Source organism: Haliotis rufescens, unplaced genomic scaffold, assembly GCF_023055435.1.
Source record: "Haliotis rufescens isolate VD_foot unplaced genomic scaffold, xgHalRufe1.0.p SCAF_1, whole genome shotgun sequence".
In the NCBI taxonomy this organism is placed as follows: Eukaryota; Metazoa; Mollusca; class Gastropoda; order Lepetellida; family Haliotidae; genus Haliotis; species Haliotis rufescens.
The window spans coordinates 463,774-482,915 of NW_025963779.1; the positions used below are offsets into that span (position 1 = coordinate 463,774).

A 19,142-nucleotide genomic window follows, 5' to 3' on the forward strand; every position below is an offset into this window, starting at 1 on the left:
GGCGTGAGAAAGGCTGAGACATGGATAGTAGGTAGACTGCACGTTTACAGTCCTGTCTTTGGTGTGTAGTGGGCCAGAGAATGGCTGAGACATGGATAGTGGGTAGACTACACGTTCACAATCCTGTCTTTAGTGTGTACTGGGCCAGAGAAAGGCTGAGACATGGATAGTAGGTACACTAAACGTTCACAATCCTGTCTTTGGTTTGTAGTGGGCCAGAGGAAGTGTTCGCCATGGATAGTGGGTAGACTACACGTTCACAATCCTGTCTTTAGTGTGTTCTGGGCCAGATAAAGGCTGAGACATGGATAGTAAGTTGACTACACGTTCACAATCCTGTCTTTTGTGTGAAGTGGGCCAGAGGAAGTGTTCGCCATGGACAATGGGTAGACTACACGTTCACAATCCTGTCTTTAGTGTGTACTGGGCCAGAGAAAGACTGAGACATGGATAGTGGGTAGACTACATGTTCACAATGCTGACTTTAGTTTGTAGTGGGCCAGAGAAAGGCTGAGACATGGATAATAGGTAGACTACACGTTCACAATCCTGTCTGTATTGTGTACTGGGCCAGAGAAAGGCTGAGACATGGATAGTAGGTAGACTACACGTTCACAATCCTGTCTTTAGTTTGTAGTGGGCTAGAGGAAGGCTGCGACATGGATAGTGGGTAGACTACACGTTCACAATCCTGTTTTTAGTGTGTACTGGGCCAGAGGAAGGCTGAGACATGGATAGTGGGTAGACTACACGTTCACAATCCTGTCTTTAGTGTGTAGTGGGCTAGAGGAAGGCTGAGACATGGATAGTGGGTAGACTACACGGTCACAATCCTGTTTTTAGTGTGTAGTGGGCCAGAGGAAGGCTGAGACATGGATAGTGGGTAGACTACACGTTCACAATCCTGTCTTTAGTTTGTAGTGGGCTAGAGGAAGGCTGAGACATGGATAGTGGGTAGACTACACGTTCACAATCCTGTTTTTAGTGTGTAGTGGGCCAGAGGAAGGCTGAGACATGGATAGTGGGTAGACTACACGTTCACAATCCTGTTTTTAGTGTGTACTGGGCCAGAGGAAGGCTGAGACATGGATAGTGGGTAGACTACACGTTCACAATCCTGTCTTTAGTTTGTAGTGGGCCAGAGGAAGACTGAGACATGGATAGTAAGGAGACTACACGTTCACAATCCTGTCTTTGGTGTGTAATGGGCTAGAGGAAGAGTCCAACATGAACAGTCACCTTTACTGTATTTAATCTTTAATCTTTAGTGTAAAGTAGGCTGGCGCAATATTTATAGCATACACTCAACATGCAGAATTAGACAAACTCATCTTCCCGAGGTAAGGGAGTTGACTTGCTATTTAAGTCTAGTTTCCTCCCTTGCCGAACTAGGCTGGAATTATGGAGTTATATTTTGTCTGAACTCACCAGTCTATACATAGTCACATCAAAATCGCGTAACGAAATCGACATTCGGTTCATAAACAACATGGCAAATTTTAGCCGATTCCACCGTTAACTGGGCGTCGACAGATGTTTTCTAAATCTCTTCATATTTTTAATCAAAGTGCTAAAGTGATTTGGGGCACTTCGTGAACGAAGACCCATTTTAAAACAATAAAGACCTTGATTATCGATCAGAATGTCTTGACTGGGCATGTCCATTTGGTTTGAACCAAATGTAAGCGATATGCGAGGTGGAATCAGAAAGGAGAGACAAACAAGGGACAAAACTCCCTATAGCCACTGGTGGCGCTACAACCGAGCCACGAAATTCTATCCTAAATCGGCAAGGGTGAAAACTGGACTTTTACAGCCAGTTAACTCCCTAGCCTCGTGAAGATCACAAACTCTGAACTATATTGTTAATGTGCATCCTCCTTGTATACCAAGCGTTCACAAACTTTGTTTCAGATGGTGGACTAATCAGTACCACTAAAAACATGGCGGAACTGGACTCAATATCAACGTTGATTTCTGCATCTGTCAGCGACGCAACTCACACCACAAACTTCCAAGTCAGGATTAGGCTAGATAGTAGGTGTCTGACGCTCGTCCGTCTATCTGACTGTCTTCCTTCTGACACTCTCCCATCAATCTGACTGTCTTCCTTCTGACACTCTCCCATCCGTCTGACTTTCTTCCTTCTGACAACCTCCCATCAATCTGACTGTCTTCCTTCTGACACTCTCCCATCTGTCTGGCTGTCTTCCTTCTGACACTCTCCCATCAATCTGACTGTTTTCCTTTTGACACTCTCCCATCTGTCTGACTGTCTTCCTTCTGACGCTCTCCCATCTGTCTGACTCTCTACCTTCTGACACTCTCCCATCTGTCTTACTGTCTTCCTTCTGACACTCTCCCATCTGTCTGACTGTCTACCTTCTGACACTCTCCTATCCGTCTTACTGTCTTCCTTCTGACACTCTCCCATCTGTCTTACTGTCTACCTTCTGACACTCTCCCATCTGTCTGACTGTCTACCATCTGACGCTCTCCCATCTGTCTGACTATCTACTTTCTGACACTCACCCATCTGTCTGACTGTCTACCTTCTGACACTCTCCCATCTGTCTGACTGTCTTCCTTCTGACACTCTCCCATCTGTCTGACTGTCTTCCTTCTGACGCTCTCCCATCTGTCTGACTCTCTACCTTCTGACACTCTCCCATCTGTCTTACTGTCTTCCTTCTGACACTCTCCCATCTGTCTGACTGTCTACCTTCTGACACTCTCCCATCCGTCTTACTGTCTTCCTTCTGACACTCTCCCATCTGTCTTACTGTCTACCTTCTGACACTCTCCCATCTGTCTGACTGTCTACCATCTGACGCTCTCCCATCTGTCTGACTATCTACTTTCTGACACTCACCCATCTGTCTGACTGTCTACCTCCTGACACTCTCCCATCTGTCTGACTGTCTTCCTTCTGACGCTCTCCCATCTGCCTTACTGTCTTCCTTCTGACACTCTCACATCTGTCTGACTGTCTTCCTTCTGACACTCTCCCGTCTGCCTTACTGTCTTCCTTCTGACACTCTCACATCTGTCTGACTGTCTTCCTTCTGACACTCTCCCGTCTGCCTTACTGTCTTCCTTCTGACACTCTCCCATCTGCCTTAGTGTCTACCTTGTGACACTCTCCCATCTGTCTGACTGTCTACCTTCTGACTCTCTCCCATCTGTCTTACTGTCTTCTTTCTGACACTCTCCCATCTGTCTTACCGTCTACTTTCTGACACTCTCCCATCTGTCTGACTGCCCACTTTCTGACACTCTCCCATCTGTCTTACTGTCTATTTTCTGACACTCTCCCATCTGTCTTACCGTCTACTTTCTGACACTCTCCCATCTGTCTGACTGACTACCTTCTGACCCTCTCCCATCTGTCTGACTGTCTACCTTCTGACACTCTCCCATCTGTCTTACTTTCTACCTTCTGACACTCCCCCATCTGTCTTAGTGTCTACCTTCTGACACTCTCCCATCTGTCTGACTGTCTACCTTCTGACACTCTCCCATCTGTCTTACTGTCTACTTTCTGACACTCTCCCATCTGTCTGACTGTCTACTTTCTGACACACTCCCATCTGCCTTACTGTCTACCTTCTGACACTCTCCCATCTGTCTGACTGTCTTCCTTCTGACACTCTCCCACCCGTCTGACTGTCTACCTTCTGACACTCTCCCATCTGTCTGACTGTCTACCTTCTGACACTCTCCCATCTGCCTTACTGTCTACCTTCTGACACTCTCCCATCTGTCTTACTGTCTACCTTCTGACACTCTCCCTTCAGCCTTACTGTCTACCTTCTGACACTCTCCCATCTATCTGACTGTCTACCTCCTGACACTCTCCCATCTGTCTTACTGTCTACCTTCTGACAACCTCCCATCTGTCTTACTGTCTACCTTCTGACACTCTCCCATCTGTCTGACTGTCAACCTCCCGACAACCTCCAATCTGTCTTACTGTCTACCTTCTGACACTCTCCCATCTGTCTGACTGTCAACCTCCCGACACTCTCCCATCTGTCTTACTGTCTACCTTCTGACACTCTCCCATCTGTTTGACTGTCTACCTCCTGATACTCTCCCATCTGTCTGACTGTCTACCTTCTGACACTCTCCCATCTGTCTTACTGTCTTCCTTCTGACACTCTCCCATCTGTCTGACTGTCTTCCTTCTGACACTCTCCCATCCGTCTGACTTTCTTCCTTCTGACGCTCTCCCATCTGCCTTACTGTCTACCTTCTGACACTCTCCCATCTGCCTTACTGTCTACCTTCTGACACTCTCCCATCTGCCTTACTGTCTACCTTCTGACACTCTCCAATCAGCCTTACTGTCTACCTTCTGACCCTCTCCCATCTGTCTTACTGTCTACCTTCTGACGCTCTCCTATCTGTCTGATTGTCTACCTTCTGACACTCTCCCATCTGTCTGAGTGTCTACCTTCTGACACTCTCCCATCTGTCTGAGTGTCTACCTTCTGACACTCTCCCATATGTCTGACTGTCTACCATTCTGACACTCTCCCATCTGCCTGACTGTCTACCTTCTGACCCACTCCCATCTGCCTTACTGTCTACCTTCTGACACTCTCCCATCTGTCTGACTGTCTACCTTCTGACCCTCTCCCATCTGTCTTACTGTCTTCCTTCTGACGCTCTCCCATCTGTCTTACTGTCTACCTTCTGACACTCTCCCATCAATCTGACTTTCTTCCTTCTGACACTCTCCCATCTGTCTTACTGTCTTCCTTCTGACACTCTCCCATGAATCTGACTGTCATCCTTCTGACACTCTCCCATCCGTCTGATTTTCTTCCTTCTGAAAACCTCCTATCAATCTGACTTTCTTCCTTCTGACACTCTCGAATCTGTCTGACTGTCTTCCTTCTGACACTCTCCCATCTGTCTGACTGTCTACCTTCTGACACTCTCCCATCTGTCTGACTGTCAACCTCCCGACACTCTCCCATCTGTCTTACTGTCTACCTTCTGACACTCTCCCATCTGTCTGACTGTCTACCTCCTGACACTCTCCCATTTGTCTGACTGTCTACCTTCTGACACTCTCCCATCTGTCTTTCTGTCTTCCTTCTGACACTCTCCCATCTGTCTGACTGTCTTCCTTCTGACCCTCTCCCATCCGTCTGACTTTCTTCCTTCTGACGCTCTCCCATCCGCCTTACTGTCTACCTTCTGACACTCTCCCATCTGCCTTACTGTCTACCTTCTGACACTCTCCCATCTGCCTTACTGTCTACCTACTGACCCTCTCCAATCTGTCTTACTGTCTACCTTCTGACCCTCTCCCATCTGTCTTACTGTCTACCTTCTGACACTCTCCCATCTGTCTGACTGTCTACCTTCTGACACTCTCCCATCTGTCTGACTTTCTTCCTTCTGACACTCTCCCATCTGTCTGAGTGTCTACCTTCTGACACTCTCCCATCTGTCTGACTGTCTTCCTTCTGACACTCTCCCATCTGTCTGACTGTCTACCTTCTGACACTCTCCCATCAATCTGACAGTCTTCCTTCTTATACTCTCCCATCTGTCTGACTGTCTTCCTTCTGACGCTCTCCCATCTGTCTGACTGTCTTCCTTCTGACACTCTCCCATCTGTCTGACTGTCTTCCTTCTGACACTCTCCCATCTGCCTAACTGTCTTCCGTTTGACACTCTCCCATCTGTCTGACTGTCTACCTTCTGACACTCTCCCATCTGTCTGACTGTCTTCCTTCTGACACTCCCCCATCTGTCTGACTGTCTTCCTTCTGACACTCTCCTATCCGTCTGACTTTCTTCATTCTGACACTCTCCCATCTGCCTTACTGTCTACCTTCTGACACTCTCCCATCTGCCTTACTGTCTACCTTCTGACACTCTCCCATCTGCCTTACTGTCTACCTTCTGACCCTCTCCAATCAGCCTTACTGTCTACCTTCTGACCCTCTCCCATCTGTCTGACTGTCTACCTTCTGACACTCTCCCATCTGTCTGACTGTCTTTCTTCTGACACTCTCCCATCTGTCTGACTGTCTAACTTCTGACACTTTTCCATCTGTCTGACTGTCTACCTTCTGACACTCTTCCATCTATCTAACAGTCTTCAATCTGACAATCTCCAACCTGTCTGACTGTCTTCCTTCTGACACTCTCCCATCTGTCTGACTGTCTATCTTCTTACACTCTCCTATCTGTCTGACTGTCTAACTTCTGACACTCTTCAATCTGTCTGATTGTCTACCTTCTGACACTCTTCCATCTATCTAACAGTCCTCAATCTGACAATCTCCAACCTGTCTGACTGTCTTCCTTCTGACACACTCCAATCTGTCTGACTGTCTACCTTCTGACACTCTCCCATCTGATTGGTGTTCGTCTCTTTGACGCTTTGGTTGTCGTCCTTCTGTCTGACCTTGCTGTCTCAATTCTGTCTTCACACCGCCTTCCTCCTTCCCTGGCTTCCATTGTCTATTGCTAATCACCTATCAGCGCCAATCATCTCTTGGCTTCCATTGTCTATTGCTAATCACCTATCAGAGCCAATCATATGTTGGCTTCCATTGTCTATTGCTAATCACCTATCAGCGCCAATGATCTCTTTGCTTCCATTGTATATTGCTAATCACCTATCAGCACCAATGATCTCTTGGCTTCCATTGTCTATTGCTAATCACCTATCAGCGCCAATGATCTCTTGGCTTCCATTGTCTATTGCTAATCACCTATCAGCGCCAATCATCTGTTGGCTTCCATTGTCTATTGCTAATCACCTATCAGCGCCAATCATCTGTTGGCTTCCATTGTCTATTGCTAATCACCTATCAGCGCCAATCATCTGTTGGCTTCCATTGTCTATTGCTAATCACCTATCAGCGCCAATCATCTCTTGGCTTCCATTGTCTATTGCTAATCACCTATCAGCGCCAATCATCTGTTGGCTTCCATTGTCTATTGCTAATCACCTATCAGCGCCAATGATCTCTTGGCTTCCATTGTTATGTTTCCACCTATTGATATCTTATTACTTTTGTTGTCCTTACATGTACTTATATATGCTCTCTGCCTCATAGCATCCACCTGATGAAGGAGTAAGCATTTTCTCCGAAACGTTGTGGTCCTCATAATAAATAAGTTGACATCAATAAATTCTCTTCCTTATATATTCACCACTGTTGAAAATTACGAGCTGTGATACACCCGAGGCACGTAGTCTTGTAAAACACTCCCTCCTTTATTGGCGCCCCCGATTAACAGTCACCATGCCGTCCATCTACCTCGACCACACCATTCTTATTTGAACTAACAACTCGTCCCTAGAGTTGAACACGAAGCCGGTGGACAACACGATCCCCGCCACGAGGGACGTGCAGGAAGATGCCGTGAGCGGCGTCATCCACACCTTCAACGTCCCGGACACTACCTTGTTCAACGCTCTCATCACCACCCTCACCGTCTCCCCTTCCTCCGGCGACGGAAAGTTCAAGATTGAAAGTAAGTCAAGGAACCCTATGCACAAACTGACGGCTGCTTCCACGCCCGGCCAGGGGAGAGACTCTGCGCAGGCAGTGGCTGGGATATTGTCAGCTGGAATGCCGTTGTATTGTACCCATGTTGTAGTATGTTGAGTTAAAACTCATATACGGGAATGAGTGAAACAGTAGAATAGTGAGTGAACCATTACCCCAGTGAGTGAACCACTAACCCAGGGAGTGAACCACTAGCCCAGTGAGTGAACCACTAGCCCAGTGAGTGAACAAAGAGTCCAGTGAGTGAACCACTAGCCCAGTGAGTGAACCACTAGCCCAGTGAGTGAACCACTAGCCCAGTGAGTGAACCACGAGTCCAGTGAGTGAACCACGAGTCCAGTGAGTGAACCACTAACCCAGTGAGTGAACCACTAGCCCAGTGAGTGAACCACTAGCCCAGTGAGTGAACCACTAGCCCAGTGAGTGAACCATTAGCCAGGGAGTGAACCACTAGCCTAGTGAGTGAACCACTAACCCAGTGAGTGAACCACTAGCCCAGTGAGTGAACCACGAGTCCAGTGAGTGAACCACTAGCCCAGTGAGTGAACCACGAGTCCAGTGAGTGAACCATTAGCCAGGGAGTGAACCACTAGCCCAGTGAGTGAACCACTAGCCCAGTGAGTGAATCACGAGTCCAGTGAGTGAACCATTAGCCAGGGAGTGAACCACTAGCCCAGTGAGTGAACCACTAGCCCAGTGAGTGAATCACGAGTCCAGTGAGTGAACCACTAGCCCAGTGAGTGAACCACTAGCCCAGTGAGTGAACCACGAGTCCATTGAGTGAACCACTAACCCAGTGAGTGAACCACTAGCCCAGTGAGTGAACCACTAGCCCAGTGAGTGAACCACGAGTCCAGTGAGTGAACCATTGGCCAGGGAGTGAACCACTAGCCTAGTGAGTGAACCACTAACCCAGTGAGTGAACCACTAGCCCAGTGAGTGAACCACTAGCCCAGTGAGTGAGCCACTAGCCCAGGGAGTGAACCACTAGCCCAGTGAGTGAACCACTAACCCAGTGAGTGAACCACTAGTCCAGTGAGTGAACCACTAGTCCAGTGAGTGAACCACTAGCCCAGTGAGTGAACCACTAACCCAGTGAGTGAACCACGAGTCCAGTGAGTGAACCACGAGTCCAGTGAGTGAACCACTAACCCAGTGAGTGAACCACGAGTCCAGTGAGTGAACCACGAGTCCAGTGAGTGAACTACTAGCCCAGTGAGTTAACCACGAGTCCAGTGAGTGATTAGTTTTCGTTTTATAAGTTAGATAAAACGTTTCCCTCAAAACGTTTCCCTAAAAACCATCGGACGTGTTGTATTCAACACATAACAAGATTTGGGCGGTTGGTACATTCACTACTGGTCTGTCGTTTGCATTGAGCACGTGTTGTATTTTATGATAAAAAACTAAAAGTGGAATAGCTGTTTAAAGTGTGTCTGTATTGTTCCCGTGGTATAAGGCAACCAGATTCAGGTCGTTGGGCCATTTGACTTCAATGCCGTCCCCACCTACACCCTGACGGTCCGCCTCAACGACGGCTTTAAGAGCAACAGCTACAACATCAACGTCAATATCATCGACGCCAACGACCCCCCAGCATGTACCAGAACAAGCTACATCGTTTCTGCCAACGAAAACACGGTAATATTCCTCATATATGGACTTAAGCCCGTCCTCGCAAGTGTGGAAGTAATGGATTGTTGGAAGGTGAAGTAAGCTAGTGGTCCTCACATGAACTCCTTATCTCACCAAACCCCTTATCTCACCCAAACCCCCTTTCCACCCCTCACCGTCATTCACAACCACACCCCATCATCATTCACACCACAATAATTCTCTCCCAGGAGGCACGGGTGGCCAAGTCTTAGGCGCCGCGATTCGCTGTGCAAAGTTGAGGCCCTTGGGCACGCCAGAAACCTATGATTGTGGGTTCGAATCCAAGTTCGCCCCGATTATGTTTCTAGGATTGTCAGCAACATACCTCTTCTCGTCACCGAGGTGGTAAAAGTCTGATACCTGCATCACTTCGGGCTTTCCTCCCACATTAAGCTGACACGCCGCGATATAACTGGAATGCTATTAAAAGCGGCGTTAAACCCAACTCACTCACTCATTCTCTCCCAACCTTCCTCCTCATTCTTAACAAACAACTCTTACCTAGAGGTGATCACGGAGCCAGTGGACATCCCGATCCCAACCCGAACATTATTCACACCTCATTCACACCCCACCCACACCATCATTCACACACCACCCACACCATCATTCACACCCAACCACACCATCATTCACACCCAGCCACACCATCATTCACACCCACCCACACCATCATTCACACACCATCATTCACACCCACCCACACCATCATTCACACCCACCCACACTATCATTCAGACCCACCCACACCATCATTCACACCTCAATCACACACCACCCTTCACACACCACCCACACCATCATTCACACCCACCCACATCATCATTCACACCCACCCACACCATCATTCACACCTCATTCACACACCACCCACACCATCATTCACACCCCACCCACACCATCATTCACACCCACCCACACCATCATTCACACCTCATTCACACACCATCATTCACACCTCATTCACACACCATCATTCACACCCAACCACACCATCATTCACACCCACCCACACCATCATTCACACCTCATTCACACACCATCATTCACACCCACCCACACCATCATTCACACCCCACCCACAACATCATTCACACCCCACCCACAACATCATTCACACACCATCATTCACACCCACCCACACCATCATTCACACCCACCCACACCATCATTCACACCTCATTCACACACCATCATTCACACCCACCCACAACATCATTCACACCCACCCACACCATCATTCACACCCCACCCACAACATCATTCACACCCCACCCACAACATCATTCACACCCCACCCACACCATCATTCACACTTCACCCACAACATCATTCACACCCACCCACAACATCATTCACACCCCACCCAAACCATCATTCACACCTCACCCACACCATCATTCACACCCACCATCATTCACATCCCACCACCGCAACCCCCACCACGTCCTTCACCAATTATCCCCCAACCCATCATCACTCACCCCCAAACCCTCACATCACCCCTCCCCCCACCAACCCCAACCCCACCCGACCACCTCGACCACTAATTACCCCCACCCACCATCACTCACCCCCTCCCCCACCAAACCCAACCCCACCCCGACAACATTCACCACCTTTTACCCCTCACCCACCATCACTCACCCTCCACCAACCCTATACCCCACCCTGACCACCTCCACCACTAATTACCCCCACCCACCATCACTCGGCCCCCACCAACCCACACCCCACCTCGACCACATTCACCACCATTTACCCCCCCCCCCCCCCCCCAGCATCACTCATCCCCCCGTACAACCAAACCCCAACCCACCCCGACCACCTCCACAACCATTTACCTCTCATCCACCATCACTCACCCCCCACCAACCCTGACACCCCCCCCAAAAAAATCACCCCCCCCCCCAAAAAAAAAAAATCACACCCCGACCACCTCCACCACCATTTACCTCTCATCCACCATCACTCACCCCCAACCAACCCTCACCCCATCCCGACCAACTCCACCACCATTTATCCCCCACCCACCATCAATCACCCCCCACCAACTCTATACCCCACCCCCACCAACCCTATCCCCCACCCTGACCACCTCCACTACCATTTACCCCCCACCCACCATCACTCACCCCCCACCAAACCCCAACCCACCCCGACCACCTCCACTACCATTTATCCCCCACCTAGCATCACTCACCCCCACCAACCCTATACCCCACCCTGACCACCTCCACTACCTTTTACCCCCCACCCACCATCACTCACCCCCCACCAACCCTATACCCCACCCTGACCACCTCCACCACCATTTAACCCCCACTCACAAACTTCCGTATGTTTTTTCTTCACAGATGTCCCCAATACCTATCAGTGGGTTTGGCATCACAGACGCTAGCGGACAGACCCACACCCTCGCCCTCTCAAACAACTACTTCAGCGTATCTCAGAATTCAGGTTCGACTGAAATAAGGCCAAACGTCGCCCTTGACTGCGAATCAAATACGCCCATTCCAAACCCCGTGACCATCAATATCACCGTCACGGACAACTTCGGTGCCTCTGGCACATGTGCAGTCACTATTCAGTGCAACGACACGAACGACAACAGCCCCGAGTTTGTAACATCCACGTACAGCTTCCTGGTGGCGACCGACATGGCAATCGGTGAGTGGCGTCAATAATACATAGATCCCAGAAATCACGTCAATAATAAATCACTAAATGTTCGCTGTTTTCATTGAAATTCCTGCATTCTGATTAGCCGAATTGGTCACGTGTTATTGCATTCATTTCCCTATGAATGTAAAAAATTAAGCCACGCCCACCGAGGCGCACCACTTATATTACTGCGGAATGTCGGGGAATCCTAATATTACAGTCGAGGGAATTCCCTTTCTGCTCACGTGTATCGTCATGCACAGGACATTTAGCGACTTTCATGCATATTCATTGTCCAAACTACCCTTTGAAACCGAAGACCGAGAATGAATGAAACAGTAAACGTGCAGGCTAGCTCGCCTGTTTTTTTCCCGCTCGCCTCGGTTCCACGAGTTTTATGTCTTCGGGTTTTATTTCTAACTAGAATTTTACCAACTGTGTTTTCCCGTTTTCAGGGAAATAATGTTTTAATCTGGCGGTAGCTGACCATGTTATTTGTAACAACCGCCTTCTCCCGGACATATTTCTTCTGGTTCGTTACAGTCTGACTGTTGCAGTTCTTCTCGCCTCTTGCCTTAACTGACAGGTCCAATGAACAATGTTTTGATCCTACTCTCCGTTGATTGGCTACTGACTGTGTAGGCGTGTCAACTTATGTGTATAAAGTAAACGATTAAACGATTCATGTCACGCCACAGTATGTATTCGTAGTACACCTTGTATGTTTATCAATCTCGTCATTTTTGTCTATTTTGATATATACAACTGTTTTTGGTTAAACTATTGTAGACAAAACATGTTTCACGTTGTCGAATTTAATTATAAGTTTTGACTGTGTATGCTACGCGGATTCATACAGTTTGCACATCTTTGATTTGACGAGGTGGGGATTTGCAAAGCATGTGCACCGCGAATTCGTTGTCAACAGACATTTTCACAATCTTTTCATGTTTTTAATCAAGGTGCTCACGTGATTTGATGCACTTCGCGATGTAAGACCCGTTTTATCACAATATAGATCTGGATTGTCGATCAGATCGTCTTGACTTGGCGCCGGCAAGGGTGGAAACTGGACTTTTATAGTCAGTTAACTCTCTTGCCCTGGGAAAATGATGTCAGGGTAGAACATCATGACACTGGCGGGCGGTGTTACCCCTCACTGTACATCATGACACTGGCGGGCGGTGTTACCCCTCACTGTACATCATGACACTGGCGGGCGGTGTTACCCCTCACTGTACATCGTGACACTGGCGGGCGGTGTTACCCCTCACTGTACATCGTGACACTGACGGGCGGTGTTACCCCTTACTGTACATCATGACACTGGCGGGCGGTGTTACCCCTCACTGTACATCATGACACTGGCGGGCGGTGTTACCCCTCACTGTACATCATGACACTGGCGGGCGGTGTTACCCCTCACTGTACATCATGACACTGGCGGGCGGTGTTACCCCTCACTGTACATCATGACACTGGCGGGCGGTGTTACCCCTCACTGTACATCATGACACTGACGGGCGTTGTTACCCCTCACTGTACATCATGACACTGGCGGGCGGTGTTACCCCTTACTGTACATCATGACACTGGCTGGCGGTGTTACCCCTCACTGTACATCATGACACTGGCGGGCGGTGTTACCGCTCACTGTACATCATGACACTGGCGGGCGGTGTTACCCCTCACTGTACATCATGACACTGGCGGGCGGTGTTACCCCTCACTGTACATCATGACACTGACGGGCGATGTTACCCCTCACTGTACATCATGGCACTGGCGGGCGGTGTTACCCCTCACTGTACATCATGACACTGGCGGGCGGTGTTACCCCTCACTGTACATCATGACACTGGCGGGCGGTGTTACCCCTCACTGTACATCATGACACTGGCGGGCGGTGTTACCCCTCACTGTACATCATGACACTGGCGGGCGGTGTTACGCCTCACTTTACATCATGACACTGGCGGGCGGTGTTACCCCTCACTGTACATCATGACACTGGCGGGCGGTGTTACCCCTCACTGTACATCATGACACTGGCGGGCGGTGTTACGCCTCACTGTACATCGTGACACTGGCGGGCGGTGTTACCCCTTACTGTACATCATGACACTGGCGGGCGGTGTTACCCCTCACTGTACATCATGACAATGGCGGGCGGTGTTACGCCTCACTGTACATCATGACACTGGCGGGCGGTGTTACCCCTCACTGTACATCATGACACTGGCGGGCGGTGTTACCCCTCACTGTACATCATGACACTGGCGGGCGGTGTTACCCCTCACTGTACATCATGACACTGGCGGGCGGTGTTACCCCTCACTGTACATCATGACACTGGCGGGCGGTGTTACCCCTCACTGTACATCATGACACTGGCGGGCGGTGTTACCCCTCACTGTACATCATGACACTGACGGGCGGTGTTACCCCTCACTGTACATCATGACACTTGCTGGCGGTGTTACCCCTCACTGTACATCATGACACTGGTGGGCGGTGTTACCCCCCACTGTACATCATGACACTGCCGGGCGGTGTTACCCCTCACTGTACATCATGACACTGGCGGGCGGTGTTACCCCTCACTGTACATCATGACACTGGCGGGCGGTGTTACCCCTCACTGTACATCATGACACTGGCGGGCGGTGTTACCCCTTACTGTACATCATGACACCGGCGGGCGGTGTTACCCCTCACTGTACATCATGACACTGGCGGGCGGTGTTACCCCTCACTATACATCCTCCTCTGTTGACAGGGACGTCTATCGGCAAGGTCAGTGCTACTGACAAGGACGTTACCACCACGACTAACGGTAAGGTGGTCTACAGTCTGCAGCTGTCAAACCCAGTAGAAATTGTAAAGGTGCTTCCGAACGGGGACGTTTTGATCAACAAAGACATCTCCGGCATGTACAGCAACTCCGTGTCCGGGGAGATACTGGCCACAGATCAAGGGGCTGGAGCTAACCAGGGCACTGCGACGTTCTTGTTCAAATGGGTAGGTCATCTGTTAGCGGGGCACCTCAGACATCCAGGTCATCTGTTACTATGCCACCAAATACTTCCAGGTCATCTGTTAGCGGGACATCTCAGACATACATGTCATCTGTTAGCGGGGCTCCTCAGACATACAGGTCATCTGTTACTATTCCACCAAATACTTCCAGGTCATCTGTTAGCGGGACATCTCAGACATACATGTCATCTATTACCGGGCACCTCAGACATACAGGTCATCTGTTACTGTGCCACCAAATACTTCCAGGTCATCTGTTAGCGGGACATCTCAGACATACAGGTAATCTATTAGCGGACACCTCAGACATACAGGTCGTCTGTTAGCGGGGCACCTCAGACATCCAGGTTATTTGTTAGCGGGGCACCTCAGACATACAGGTCGTCTGTTAGCGGGGCACATCAGATATAGAGGTCATATGTTAGCGGGGCACCTCAGGCATAAAGGTCATCTGTTACTATGCCACCAAATACATCCAGGTCATCTGTTAGCGGGACATCTCAGACATACAGGTCATCTGTTACTATGCCACCAAAAACATCCAGGTCATCTGTTAGCGGGACATCTCAGACATACAGGTCATCTATTAGCGGACACCTCAGACATACAGGTCGTCTGTTAGCGGGGCACCTCAGACATCCAGATCATCCATTAGCAAGGCACCTCAGATATAGAGGTCATATGTTAGCGGGACACCTCAGACATACAGGTCATCTGTTAGCGGGCACCTCAGACATACAGGTCATCTGTTAGCGGGCACCTCAGACATACAGGTCATCTGTTAGCGGGCACCTCAGACATACAGGTCATATGTTAGCGGGCACCTCAGACATACAGGTCATCTGTTAGCAAGGCACCTCAGACATACAGGTCATCTGTTAGCAGGGCACCTCAGACATAGAGGTCATATGTTAGCAGGGCACCTCAGACATACAGGTCGTCTGTTACTATGCCAACAAATACATCCAGGTCATCTGTTAGCGGGGCACCTTAGATGTATAGTTAATATGTTACTATGCCACCAAATACATCCAGGTTATCTGTTAGCGGGACATCTCAGACATCCAGGTCATCTATTAGCGGGGCACCTCGGACATACAGGTCGTCTGTTAGCGGGGCACCTCAGACATACAGGTCATCTCTTAGCGGGCACCTCAGACATACAGGTCGTCTGCCAGCGGGGCACCTCATACATCCAGGTCATCTGTTAGCGGGGCACCTCAGACATACAGGTCATCTGTTAGCGGGGCACCTCAGACATACAGGTCATCTCTTAGCGGGCACCTCAGACATACAGGTCATCTCTTAGCGGGGCACCTCATACATCCAGGTCATCTCTTAGCGGGGCACCTCAGACATACAGGTCATCTCTTAGCGGGGCACCTCAGACATACAGGTCATCTCTTAGCGGGCACCTCAGACATACAGGTCGTCTGCCAGCGGGGCAACTCGTACATCCAGGTCATCTGCTAGCGGAGAACCTCAGATATAGAGGTCATCTGTTAGCAAGGCACCTCAGATATAGAGGTCATATGTTAGCAGGGCACCTCAGACATACAGGTCGTCTGCCAGCGGGGCACCTCATACACCCAGGTCATCTGTTAGCGGGGCACCTCAGACATACAGGTCATCTGTTAGCAAGGCACCTCAGATATAGAGGTCATATGTTAGCAGGGCACCTCAGACATACAGGTCATCTGTTACTGTGCCAACAAATACATCCAGGTCATCTGTTAGCGGGGCATCTCAGACATACAGGTCATCTATTAGCGGACACCTCAGACATACATGTCGTCTGTTAGCGGGGCACCTCAGATATAGAGGTCATATGTTAGCGGGACACCTCAGACATCCAGGTCGTCTGTTAGCGGGACACCTCAGACATCAATGTCAACTGTTAGGGGGGCACCTCAGATATAGAGGTCATATGTTAGCGGGACATCTCAGACATCCAGGTCATCTGTTAGCGGGACACCTCAGACATACATGTCAACTGTTAGCGGGCACCTCAGACATACAGGTCGTCTGTTAGCGGGGCACCTCAGACATCCAGGTCGTCTATTACTATGCCAACAAGTACATCCAGGTCATCCGTTAGCAAGGCACCTAAGACATACAGGTCATCTGTTAGCGGGCACCTCAGACATACAGGTCATCTGTTAGCGGGCACCTCAGACATACAGGTCATCTGTTAGCAAGGCACCTCAGACTTCCAGGTCGTCTGTTAGCGGGGCACCTCAGACATCAATGTCAACTGTTAGCGGGGCACCTCAGATATAGAGGTCATATGTTAGCGGGACATCTCAGACATACAGGTCATCCGTTAGCAAGGCACCTCAGATATAGAGGTCATATGTTGGTGGGGCACCTCAGATATAGAGGTCATATGTTAGCAGGGCACCTCAGACATACAGGTCATCTGTTAGCGGGCACCTCAGACATACAGGTCATCTGTTAGCGGGCACCTCAGACATACAGGTCATCTGTTAGCAAGGCACCTCAGACTTCCAGGTCGTCTGTTAGCGGGGCACCTCAGACATCAATGTCAACTGTTAGCGGGGCACCTCAGATATAGAGGTCATATGTTAGCGGGACATCTCAGACATCCAGGTCATCTGTTAGCGGGACACCTCAGACATACATGTCAACTGTTAGCGGGCACCTCAGACATACAGGTCGTCTGTTAGCGGGGCACCTCAGACATCAATGTCAACTGTTAGCGGGGCACCTCAGACATCCAGGTCACCTGTTAGCGGGGCACCTCAGACATCCAGGTCATCTGTTAGCGGGGCACCTCAGACATCCAGGTCATCTGTTAGCGGGCACCTCAGATATAGAGGTCATATGTTAGCAGGGCACCTCAGACATACATGTCGTCTATCACTATGCCAACAAATACATCCAGGTCATCTGTTAGCGGGGCACCTTAGATGTATAGGTCATCTGTTACTATCCCACCAAATACATCCAGGTTAACTGTTAGCGGAACATCTCAGACATACAGGTCATCTATTAGCGGGGCACCTCAGACATACAGGTCGTCTGTTAGCGGGGCACCTCAGACATACAGGTCATCTCTTAGCGGGCACCTCAGACATACAGGTCGTCTGCCAACGGGGCATCTCAGACATACAGGCAGTCTGTTAGCGGGGCACCTCAGACATACAGGTCATCTGTTAGCAAGGCACCTCAGATATAGAGGTCATATGTTAGCGGGGCACCTCAGACATACAGGTCATCTGTTAGCGGGCACCTCAGACATACAGGTCGTCTGTTAGCGGGGCACCTCAGACATCCAGGTCGTCTATTACTATGCCAACAAGTACATCCAGGTCATCCGTTAGCAAGGCACCTCAGATATAGAGGTCATATGTTGGCAGGGCACCTCAGACATACAGGTCATCTGTTAGCGGGCACCTCAGACATACAGGTCATCTGTTAGCGGGCACCTCAGACATACAGGTCATCTGTTAGCGGGCACCTCAGACATACAGGTAGTCTATTACTATGCCAACAAATACATCCAGGTCATCCGTTAGCAAGGCACCTCAGATATAGAGGTCATATGTTAGCGGGGCACCTCAGACATACAGGTTATCTGTAAGCGGGCACCTCAGACATACAGGTCGTCTGTTAGCGGGGCACCTCAGACATCAATGTCATATGTTAGCGGGCACCTCAGACATACAGGTCATCTGTTAGCGGGCACCTCAGACATACAGGTCGTCTGTTAGCGGGGAACCTTAGACATACAGGTCATATGTTAGCGGGGCACCTCAGACATACAGGTCGTCTGTTAGCGGGGCACCTCAAACATCCAGGTCATCTGTTAGCGGGCACCTCAGACATCCAGGTCATCTATGAGCAGGGCACCTCAACATCCAGGTCGTCTATTACTATGCCAACAAATACATCCAGGTCAGCCGTTAGCAAGGCACCTCAGACATCCAGGTCATCCGTGAGCAGGGCACCTCAGACATACAGGTCATCCGTTAGCAAGGCACCTCAGATATAGAGGTCATATGTTGGTGGGGCACCTCAGACATACAGGTCATCTGTTAGCGGGCACCTCAGACATACAGGTCATCCGTTAGCAAGGCACCTCAGATATAGAGGTCATATGTTGGTGGGGCACCTCAGACATACAGGTCATCTGTTAGCGGGCACCTCAGACATCCAGGTCATATGTTAGCGGGGCACCTCAGACATACAGTTCATCTGTTACTATGCCAACAAAGA

The 19,142-nt window shown here is 49.7% G+C and overlaps 1 protein-coding gene across 2 annotated transcripts in view; it reads left to right on the plus strand.

The window, feature by feature from the left end:
- LOC124126548 (cadherin-23-like) overlaps positions 1 to 19,142 on the plus strand; it is a 128,206-nt gene that overhangs the window by 11,781 nt on the left and 97,283 nt on the right. For both annotated transcript variants that reach the window (XR_007219932.1, XM_048392242.1), the window contains exons 5-9: positions 1,915 to 2,037; positions 7,336 to 7,509; positions 9,004 to 9,185; positions 11,558 to 11,870; positions 14,644 to 14,885. Coding sequence is in view for 1 of the 2 variants with exons in the window: in XM_048392242.1 (XP_048248199.1) it covers positions 1,915 to 2,037; positions 7,336 to 7,509; positions 9,004 to 9,185; positions 11,558 to 11,870; positions 14,644 to 14,885 (1,034 nt within the window). In the remaining variant the exon portion in view is untranslated. The remainder of the gene's footprint in view (positions 1 to 1,914; positions 2,038 to 7,335; positions 7,510 to 9,003; positions 9,186 to 11,557; positions 11,871 to 14,643; positions 14,886 to 19,142) is intronic.